The sequence below is a fragment of the Anneissia japonica genome, unplaced genomic scaffold (genome assembly GCF_011630105.1).
Source record: "Anneissia japonica isolate Jap-2015-1 unplaced genomic scaffold, ASM1163010v1 scaffold287963_len587249_cov193, whole genome shotgun sequence".
NCBI classification, from domain to species: Eukaryota; Metazoa; Echinodermata; class Crinoidea; order Comatulida; family Comatulidae; genus Anneissia; species Anneissia japonica.
In genome coordinates this window covers 370,262-382,471 of record NW_022750702.1, presented here as the reverse complement: position 1 = coordinate 382,471, position 12,210 = coordinate 370,262, and the positions used below count along the sequence as shown (strand labels likewise).

General features: G+C 34.6%; 1 protein-coding gene across 2 annotated transcripts in view; it reads left to right on the top strand.

Annotated features, from left to right (window-relative positions):
* Nucleotides 1-742: 742 nt before the first annotated feature.
* Nucleotides 743-12,210, top strand: part of LOC117121503 (cholinesterase 2-like) — a 16,691-nt gene continuing 5,223 nt past the window's right edge. The window contains exons 1-2 of one of the 2 annotated variants that reach the window (XM_033266709.1): nt 743-1,055; nt 8,975-10,531. In XM_033266709.1, the coding sequence (XP_033122600.1) occupies nt 8,997-10,531 (1,535 nt within the window). In that variant the 5' untranslated portion in view covers nt 743-1,055; nt 8,975-8,996. Of the gene's footprint in view, nt 1,056-6,446; nt 6,630-8,974; nt 10,532-12,210 lie in introns of those variants that run through there. The other variant, XM_033266710.1, reaches the window with a different exon arrangement.

Sequence of the window (12,210 nt, the reverse complement as noted above, 5' to 3'; positions counted from 1 at the left end):
TATATATATATATATATATAGTTATATATATATATATAGTTATATATATATATATATGTATATATAGTTATATTAGATATATCAATTTGCAGCGCACGCATACGGGTCATCTGCAATTGCAAAAGCACGTGCACGATATAAGTATTTACTTATATGTGCACGTGCTTTTTTGTGTTGGATGGGAATGACTAGGAACAAACCACGTACACGTGATATTAATCACTCTTGTGACCGAGGATATGAATGTCCACGCCTACTGGTACTGCGTATTGTCTGAAGCTTTACCAAAATTATATTGTTATATTTAATAAATCAATTGATATATGTGTAACATACAGTTAGAAAACATAACACGTAGATTATGTGCGTGTATAGTGTGCTACCTTGTGAAACGACAGTACGATACCGTAGCAATTGTTGCACGTGCAATAAAATTCACGAGATTTTTATAAATATCTACAGGTAGAATCTAAATCATCAATTATAATTATATTATATGTATTGTACATAAAAACATTAAATATTGAAGATCCAATACTTGTAGCCTTTGTCATTGCTTGTTGAGTTTTTCTTTCGCCGATTAATTTACATAAATTATAATATTGTTCATAGATATTTTAGTGTTTGTGTTTTGTTTTTCATTTAGAAACAGATAAAACGATTCCGCCTTTCATTGATGCGGAAAATAATTTTATAAAGTGAAACCTGATAAGCAAGGCTTGCACTAGACCTTTCAGTTTGAACAAACCAACATAGTATAGGTCTAGTTTCTGTATTTCGATTGATGGAACGGCATAAACTATATATGTATAGCAGGAGAAAACATTAGTTGAGAATTGAGATTGGCTGTTCCTCTTGGCAGGACTGTAGTCTAATCGATGCAGTTTTTTGCCGGATCATTAGCTAACTGCGTTTTGGTAATTTAGATGTGGATCGATAACAGTTAATGGTATTCGAAGAGCGTGAAAGCTAGGTACATCAACCAGAGTGCTACTTTGCGCTGGCCTAGAGTGATCATTTTGCGCCTGGGAGCTTCGCTTGGTTAGCCAATGCAAGTAAGTCGATTTGTTAAATTTTGATCGTCGATGTTCAAGTAGAAATAGTTAGCTTAGATTAGCTCTTATCTGCGTATCTTATTGTGGAGCTTCTTTATCGACGGATTTTTAATTTTTGGTCAGGCTTTTCAAACAGTTACGGATCAACAAACACAAGAGTTACGTATGATATGCATTTAAAAAAATGCAGATATTGATATAAGTATAATGTTAATAAATATATGCATATGTTATAATACATGTTCTTAATTTAAAAGCAAGATTGTCATTCTGTATTTTGCCGATAAAATAATTAGGTTTAGAATTTGTGATTCAATGCGATAAATCACAGCTTTTAACTAATCGAGAATTATTATATTGAAATGTTTTGTAATATATTTTATGTGTCGTGGCTACTCAAAAAAAAAATAAATGTGTTGCCATTATATGGGGTGGGATTAACATATCCTTAATAAATGTGTCGTAATTACCATGGTTAACATATTGTTCCTGTAATTGTGGATTATGGGTTTTATTTCATCATAACAATTATATATATATATATATATATATATATATATATATACAACTCTGTGTATGCATTTGCATACACCTATAATTCATGTATATAATGCATTATATATATAATGTATATGTATATATGTATGTCAACAAAGAAAGGTAAATATAGTGTTCGAATAAAGGACTATAAATAAATATAGGCCTAAACATTGTGTAGATACAGTGATCGAAGAAAGGACATGAAGGCATAGGCCTAGCTCTCAACGAATGTTGTCTTATAAATAAATAAATAAATACATTGTGTAATAAAATGCCACTGACGGGATTATTATTATTATTATTATTATTATTAATCGCTATGTCCTTTTTTTAATATGTAAAATTTCTTTAAGAAATATTTTAAAAATCGAAAAAAGGGATTAAAATTCAAAGATAAAAGGGTTAAAAATTTTAAAATACACAGAAACGAGGTAATGATTTAAGAACGGTAAAAAATATGTTAACAGTTAATAAAAACATCAGTATTGAGATGTATCGGAACAAATAAATATATATATATATACCGTACATACATATACATACATACATAGGGCCTATATATATATATATATATTTGTAATAAGTAATAATAAATATAATAATATAATTGTGTTCAGGCAAGGCAATTAAACATCAGAAAACAAAACGCAAAATCAAGCAAAGCACATGCCTGGACGTGTATTGCATTAAAAGAGGCTCTCCACAGTAGTAATAATAACCTGAATATATTGTCATGAATCAGTATTTTTTTTTCCGAAATACAATCGTTATTGAATGGCTAGGCCAAATTATATTTCTAGAAGTTCGTTTAAGAAACCTAGGTAGGTTCGTATGCCGACGTAGTTTCAATCTCCTGGTTTAAGTCAGGACAGTTATTTGCAGTTGATATGGCGGACGTACGCATGCGCGATTATCCCCGCGGTGGCAATTACACTGATCGTGACCGTGATTCTATAAACATGCTTAAATAGTTGTGTCTGAATATTTATATAGGCCTATAGTAATATCGTAGAGCAGATAATATCGTTGTGACTCGGCCGCACATCCTTTCTAAGCAATTTATCACGTGACGGATTGTATTACTGATGACGTAAGCTTTTTGGCTCAAGTAAACACTGATTTACGGAACGAAATATTTTTGAAATGAAATATTGATGTCAGATTTGTTGAATCAATTCTGACAAGTGAATAATGCATAAATTGACAAATGCATTATATCATATCTTGAAAATGTATAAACTCTGTTTTGGCTTTAGCCTTCCTGATATTTATTAATAAATAATAATAATAATAATAATAATAATAATAATAATAATAATAATAATAATAATAATAATTATTATTATTATTATTATCCAAATTTATTCAATAACTTCTGAGATTGAGGACATACAAAATGCAATATACATCAAAATATAATACAAAGAATAAGGAAACGGCAAAAATTCAATAAAATTATTCTCATAAATCAGCGAGGTATGAATTAATGCAATATAATGAAAACCTTTTAAGTTTTGTATAACAAATAATGAAAAACAATATTAGCGATTAGAATAATGATGATGATAATAATAATAATAATAAAAATAATAATAATAATGTTATCATTATTGATAAATAGGCCTACAGTTGATAAAATAAGATAAACTAGACTTATCCAAGACATGATATTACCTTACGATATTTAAAAAATGTAATAATAATTATACTGAGCTTAGATCAACTAAGATGGTTTTTTTTCTAGGATAAGTGAAGCCTAGTTGCCCCGTTGATCTAACCAGCCTCCATAGATCCATGTTTGGTTAAAAAAATAATGTTAAAAAATATACAACTACTGATAGTAGGCCCCAAACCCAGGTCGGGGAGGCAGTTCCCCACCCCGTCAGGGAGAAAAACCACAATTCGTCGTGGAGGAAAAAAAATTTAAAAAAATTATATGTATTTTGTACATATTAAGAGACTCTAAAATCGATTTAATAAGCCTTTGAAAATGAAACCCCTAAATTGTCATATTTTCGGGGGGCTACGTCCCCTGGACCACTTTCGAAAGGTTTTAGCGCCGCCCGACCACGGCCAATTTTTCTCGTCGGGGACATCAGCCCCCTCCTCCGCCCCCGGTTGGGGACCATGGACCCCAGTAAGACGGGAGTCTAGACCACCTGAGCCCCACCATGGTTGGGACTGAGGTAAGAACACGATTATAACGCCTTTAGATGGCCGGAAATGGCACTCTGACCTGAATTTGATCATAATTTTCCATTTTTTCATATTTAGGGGGCCCGGGCCGGCTCGGTCCTCCCTTGAATCCGCCACTAGATTGTTAGAGTAATCATACTTACTGGACACAGAAACAATATGTGAGCGCATCTTGTGCCTAGGGCGAATTAAAGTGTTTGCCTTCGTCTGTGAAAAACAAACCATCGTATCGATAATATCAAGTACATAAAGGTTAAATGATAATTATTGTTATTTTATTAAGCGCCACCAACGTCTGATTAAGTTATCATAATATAGCACCGAGGTTTACTATAAAAATTATTTGGATATCATATCGTTAATACTGAATTGTGCATAAAGGTAAAGTAATAATTATCTTTATTAAGTAAGCGCCGCCAGCGTCTGGTTTAGTGTAGAAACGCGACCGTGTCCCTAAAGCCGGGCAGTCACTGCGTCGTACGACGGTCGTAGAACCGTCGCACGACGAATCCAATTCCGCTACCTGTGAGCGCTAGATGACGCGACGCCGTCTGCTGATTGTCTGTAAACGATCCGTTGAGCGTGCGTCATCACGTTGCTTTTCTTATAGAATCGCGTCGGCCGACGACCGTCGGGCGCAGTGAGTGCCCGGCTTTACATATCGCATCAGCTGCGTGCTGACAAGAAGCGTATTTACACCAGTGTATGTATATGCAACTTTCCAATATACTGTACACACGTTTAGTGTCATTAATGAAGCAATAGAGTTTGATGACACAGCTTTCATGAACCATACTGTAATCAGCACAGATTCTTACATTTTTAGGAGAGAACTAGGCCTACTTTATAACACTTCTGGATTTTAAAGTGTAGATGATGATGACTGAGCTGCGAGTTGCTAATGGGATTGTTGTTGAGACGACACACGACGAATGTAAGAGGATGCCATTGGTTGATGGTGGTAGTGGGAAAGATGATAATTTTAATGAAAAGGATGATCATGATGGTGGTGGTTGTGGGGATGATGGTGATTATAATGTCGGTAGTGGTGATAAGTGATAATGTTGATGGTGAATGCATGTGGTGTTGGTGGATTGTTGTGGTAATGGTGGTGGCGATGATGATGTGGCAACCTGTATGATGAAGATGATGACTTTGATGAAGATGATGATACTGATGATGATGATAATGCAGTGATGATGATAATGATGGTGATGACGACGATAATGAGGATATTGATGGTAGTGGTGATGATGTTTGTGGTGGTAATGATCGAGATGATGATGCGGTAATCGGGATGATAAAGATGATGACGTTGATGGTCACACTGGACTCGCAATATAAAATCATACGTTACTGCCACATAAAATTTAACGAAAAACCCAAAATTTTTATGAAATATTTGAATTGTTTCTTATTTAAAAGAACTACATAAGATAGGTAAAATCAATTATTTACGGACGTTTTACTGCAAAAATCATTAAATATGCGACTAAAACGTTAATATGTAATGGATATATTTTAAGTTTCCGTTAGTTGGCTAGAATAAAAAAAATGTCTTACTCCATTCTCATTTGAAGTTAATAGTTAATTGAAATACACACAGACTAAGCCATTCAATTTATAAAATATTTTCAAGTTCATATTAGATATATATGGCTGTATATCTTATAATGCGATAATAGATTGTCACTAATACCTTGTACCTAACTTCTGCGTTAAATTAATTTAGCGGTAAAGAAAGTGATAAATATTCAGAGAGAAGAGCGGTAATGATGGTGATAAATATCGTATAATCGTAGCAATGAATTACGGACTCTTGGTCTTACGTTGTCAAAGAACAGATTCCGTACTAAAGCGATAATGGTAATGGACGTAGTGCGCTTTAATATATCCTATTTTTAAAATACTGCTTTATTGGTTAAATTTATCACATATTAGTCATGTTTTTTTTATCAAATTTAATTGTCAAAATCAATGAAAAACTTCTCAGTTCCTCATTCTTCTATATCATCGTCGTCTGATTTATATTTCCCTTTATACTAATTAAAAATATTTAAATTGTTAAAATTATTATCATTAGAGAAAATTATTATTATTATTATTATTATTATTACATGTATTATTATTATTATTTTTATTATTATTAATATTATTAATATCATCATCATCGTAATCATGAAATTAATTATCATCACCATAATTATGATCATCTTCATCATCAGCATGTTCGTCACTATCATTGGCATCATATATCATCCTCATTCGTCATCATTCGTCATTATTATAATCATCGTCATCGTCATCATCATCCTCGTCATCATCATCATCCCCATCATCACCATCCTCTCATTCCTCAATGTTCTACCTCTACCTCCTATAGGAAGACTTGTGTACACGATAAGAAAAATCCCTCACTCTAATATTGTCTCCTCTCCTCATCTCTCTCCTCTGTCATTACATCTCTCTACCCTCATCCTCTCACTATTCCTTTCATCATCCATCTCTTCAAATCATCTCTATTCTATATTTGACATACGTCATAATTTTCTTTCCTTTCCTAACCCTTCCATAATTATCTCCTTCTTTAATCCCTTTCGTAATATAATCAACATCGTCAGTTTAGCCTTAGCCAACAAATTTTTTGTCGCATCATCTTTATGAGTCCGATTTCAATCTCATTTCGACTGATTAGTGTTCATCCGAGCAGGCAGGGTGGCGCTATCATTAATAGACAAGATTACAAAGATACTACGCGTTGAAAACCATTCCTAAGTCTGTCCCTCAACGCAACGAAAGTGTTTGGGTGCTACGCGGTGTGTTTTGGTAGGACACAAGGTAGGCTTATAAGTGACGATTTACAGAATATATTCAGTTGTAGCACAGTCATGTTTGAATAGTAGCTTTTTTGTTGAGTTAGGACTGTTTCCCATCTGTGATCTACATGTCCACATCGTTGGCCCAATTTCCCATACTTCCTGTGCTGCAACTTTAAGATTTAAACCATAGTTCTATTTTTTTGAACGATATGTTGATAATGTAAGACTAATTTATTTAATTCATTGCTAAATATTTTATTTTATTCTTAAACTCATTCATTAGTTTTAGAAAGCTTAATGCGTAACTTATGCGATTTAAATTTATGTAGGGATATCTGCCATTTCCCTTATGTATAGCCCAACAGCATATATGCCTAAGCACGGACGTAATTTCTAAATTACAAATTTAATTAATAGTATATGACTATCAATAATTATATAATTATCATATATTCATGCAAATAAGAAAAATAATATGTCGTCGAAATGTTTTTAAAAAAGTATAATATTAAAGGGGTATGGAAACCTTTTAATCATTGAATTTTATGCCCTAATTAAGCCGATAACACACCTTTTAAAACATATGTTGTTGTCATATGTACGTCCAAATAAACAATTTTATTATTATTATTGTAAAACGCTGTAAATTCATTAATTAGATGGCAAATTAGTGCAGCGGTATAGGAATGGTGCGAGAGAGATCGAGATCTAAACCTACCAATGTCATGTTGTCATTTGGTAAGGTCTAGATCTAGGTCTAATTCCCTCGTCTTTCGGAAGGGTAGTTAAGCCGTTAGCCCCGTTACGTTCAGTGACGTAACACTAGGGCCTGGGGCCCTGTGGCTTTCTGGGACTGGGGATCCTTTTTTGGTCCCGGTCGCCAATTTCATTGTGGTGTTTGGATGTGTGTTTTTAATCACGTTTGCCATTTAATTTACTATAATTGTTTTGAACGACAAAAAAAAAATGATAATATGATATCAGTATCGTATCTAGTAGGAACTTGAAATAGAGGGGTCCAGGGAGAGACTTTCACAGATGGGGCTGAGGGCACCTCTAGATGGCCGGAAATGACACTCACAGACCTTGAATACCATTCTATTTTATCTTTATTTTAACAAATTTGACAAGGGGCCCCTTAATCCGTCACTTGGTAGAAAATGATACACGTCCTACGGTTGATGTCAGAGACACATTATTCTGCTATGTTTCAACAAAGCTCTTTTGTGTCAGGGTGCTAGATCGGGGATCCTATGGGTAGGGGCCCGGGGCCCCTAGGAGCCAGGGACCCTGTGGACCGCCGCACAAGAGCGCATAGGCGTTACGCCACTGGTCACGTTTGCATAACAAACTCAGTTTTTCGAAAAGAGAGGATTTGTTTTTCCAGTATACTCATAGATGCTACACTGCAGCTGCCGTGGGTCGCTAGATGCCTGACACAAATGTCCTTTCTGATTTCCAACAAGAAACATATGTATGCAAATACGTTCACTTTTTACATTTCATTGTTTAAAATTGTAAGTACAGTTATGAAGCAGGAAATTAGGGAATCCCTGTGAAACAGTATTTGTAGATACTGTAAATGATGGGCGAACATAAAATGTGACCAGTTTTACACTGAACTTTCCGGTTCTAAATTTAGTAATTAGGCCTTTGCTAAATACGCAACATTCTGATTCAGAAAATCCAGGGTTGTCTCATTAAAATAATTGATTTTTTTTATCACATACATCCTGTATGCTCACAGTTGTTTCCTGTTCAATTTATCGACGTACTCTTGTGTTTACTTGCCCATATTCACTTTACAAAAACTGTTTACAATTTACGGATGAATATCGTTCACTTTATCGATATTAAAGGGAGCTTTCGATTTGCGCGAAAACATGACCCTAAAACGCATTCACTTCACTTATCCTGTCCTGCGTTCTCCTCGCAACGCGTAGATTCAGGCCAAATCAGACGACAAAAGTCACATGTACAGATGTTGTTTCTGTGGCGTTATTGTGTCAAAGATCTTCCCTACTGCTATGCGCACTACAATCCTAAAACGTTGCCCAGTGGACATTTGCTGTGTTATAGAATGTAAGTCTGCTGAAACAATGCCTAACATAACATATAACGGAAAATGCTTTTAAAACTGTTTACAATAATGCACGACATACACAAAGTACCCTGCTCAGGCCCGGTACCCAAACCAAATACTACATATATCCAGACTTTTACCCAGTGAGTGCTGTCACCACTCCCCAACAACCCACTTTCCACTTACCAATTCTTCACAATTCATATGCAAGACTGCTTTTGCAAAGGTTTGAAGGTTTTTACCTTTGCTTCGAAAGGTATACATTTTTTTTTCTTTTGCAGATTTTCTTTAACCAATCACAAGATGTCTTTCAAAATCCAGTTCCTCGCATTGGTTGTCACTAGCATGTACACGACAACTAATACAGCGTCTTTTAACCGGAAACTGGAGATCAAAACAAATAGTGGCTCTACCATACGAGGTTTTGAAAAGTTAGTGAAGCTTGAAGAAACACAGACTATATATACTTACTTAGGCATTCCATATGCAGAGCCTCCAGTTGGCAAGGATAGGTTCATGCCCCCAAAACCACGCCGTGTGAACAGACAGGAAATAATAAACGCCACAGAATTCGGTTACAGTTGCTACCAGTTAATAGACGACACATTCCCAAACTTCAGCGGAGCCGAAATGTGGAACCCGAAGACAAACCTTAGTGAGGATTGTCTGACGTTGAATATCTGGGTCCCAGAGAAAGGGCCTGAGAAAGGCCTTAAGGCAGTAATGGTGTGGATCTATGGTGGAGGATTCGTGACTGGAGCTACTGCCATTGATGTCTATGACGGTGCTATTCTGGCTGCGTCTGAAGGCGTTGTCGTCGTATCAATAAATTATCGTGTGGGGGCGCTTGGATTCTTAGCTTTGAATGATAGCATTCCTGGCAACAATGGCCTCTTGGACCAAAAACTTGCCTTAGACTGGATATACGATAATATCCAAACGTTTGGAGGGGATAGATCTAAGATAACCATATTTGGAGAGAGTGCAGGAGCTGTCAGTGTTGGTCTACATATGTTGTCAAACATGAGTAATTCGCGTTTCAAGCACGCGATCATGCAGAGTGGATCACCCACAACTCCTTGGGCAATTCTGTCCAAAGACGTGGCTTATGAGCGCGGGATGAAGTTAGCCAAAGAAGTTAACTGCTATTACCGCGAAAATGGTAATAAAAATAATTTAACGGAAGTGATAAAATGTCTGCGAGACGTCAACGCCAGCCATATAGTTAAAAATGAATGGGTAGCAGCTGGTGTTTATGTGTTTCCTTTTGGGCCTGTTGTAGATGGAACCTTTTTAACAGATCATCCGACAGAGCTGCTTAAGAAAGGCTCGGTAAAATCAACCTCAATCATGATAGGGACGAACTTAAACGAAGCTTCGTATTACCTGGTTTATTTTATAGACAAATATTTTAAAAAAGACAAGCCAAGTGGCATTAATGAAACTCAATTCAGAGACATTATAAAAATGGAACTCCCACAAGCAAACCCATTCGAAATAGATGCTATTTCCTTCCAGTACACCGACTGGTCAAACGCTGGAAGCCAAGAAATGTACCGCGACGCAACAGACGAATGGATAGGAGATTACAACATAAAATGTCCTGTATATAACTTTGGTCTTGATTACGCCGCCCATGATAACTCTAAGGTACACGCGTACTACTTTACACAGCGGCCTAAAAATAGCCCATGGCACGAATGGATGGGCGCCATTCATGGTGAGGAAATTGCCTTTGTGTTTGGTCAACCGTTACAAGATGGCCAGAATTTCACTGAAGAGGAAAAGGGACTTAGTAAAAAGATGATGAAACTATGGGCAACCTTTGCAAAGAGCGGGTAAGTACATAAATATTAAACAATTTACAGTAACAAACAATAAACAGTAAACAGAATGGGAAAAAAAAACCACCACACAACATTGTATATTTACGAACGCTGTTGCCCCGATCTTCCTTCCATTGTTTTATTTCCTATACCATATTGCAAAAAAAAAAAAAAAAAAAAAAAAAAAAAAAAAAAAAAAAAAATAATAATAATAAAATAAAATAAAAATGATAAATGCTCTCTGGAAGCTTGTTTTATTTTAAATTATATTATAGCTTGAAATATTTTTTTGGATCCAAGTATTGGATATTTGATCAAAAAAAATGAAATCAAGAAAAAAATTAATAGGCCAATATATATAATGTGTACAGTATATATGTAAAGATGATAATAAATATTTTAGGAAAACAAGAGCAGCCACCCTATAGGCAAGCGGCATATTACTACACCACAGGTATTAATATTAACATAACGCAGATACAATTTAGCAAGAAAACCTTTTCAAATTATTTTACACTCTCATAAAATGAGGAAGAGGGACCGTAAGGTACATGTTTGAAAATTAGAGGTGCTGACATGTTGCCTTCAAGAATTTAGAAGAAATCTGATTCACCGTCAGGAGAAAAAGCATATATTTTGTGTCTTTTTAAAAGTTGTTTCTACGAAAACCCAGATAGGATATGGTAAAAAATACATAAAAAATATTACGTTTGTACGTAATATTATCCCGTACGTACGTGTCAATCATTTTGGTATTATGCTTCTAGGATTTACATAACCTAAATTGGTGGCTTTGCTGACAAAATGCGAGAACCACTGATAAATGTGTAGTATTTTCTACTTCAGTTAGTCTGTGGAGAGTTGTGCTAAAGTGTATCTTTTTTGTCGAAACCCATTTTGATTTATTTGGGGAATATGGCGACTAATTTTGCATAAGTGCATCATTTTGTAGAACTTGACTGCAATATTACTGATTATCTTATTCCGGGATAATTTCTGGTCTAATAATTTTGAGAAGTGATAAAAGAAAACTTTAGTCTGATGATCGCTTCTTTCCGTGGCAGGTTTTGATGCAGGATCATGTGCATATATTATATGAAAATATATAAATTCAATTTCTGTATTAAAAAACAATGGCTATTGAACTTCTTAAAAATTATTTATTTTTATTAAATTTAATCAATACTCTTTCCTAACAAATAGCACGAATATACATTTCAGAAATTTCTTGACCGTAACAAAGACGTAGAATTGTAGAGTATGTATTGTGAAGCTGCAAATTGCTGGCTACGGTATTAGCGTTGTCTTGGTAATTTATCAAGTTGCTAGAGAATAAACGTGCAGTGTTATTTTGTTTATTGTTAAAGAAAATCAAAATGAATAGAACTAAAATTGCAATCGATGACCTTACAAAAAACTATTGAACTACAAGTAATATTACCGTGATTATTTAATCATTTAAAAAATTTTTCTTTGCCAGTCAATATATAATTCCCCTTTACGATATAGGCTTAATATCACTTCTATACATATTAAAGTATGTATAAATTTGAGTTCTACATATTATGCCTTTTACAATCATACAATCGATAGATCGTCTCAAGGCACGGTAAAAATAATTAAGTATTTAGTATTCAGTATAATATTTTGTCATTTGTAAAAACATTATACATAGAAATACAATATAGCAA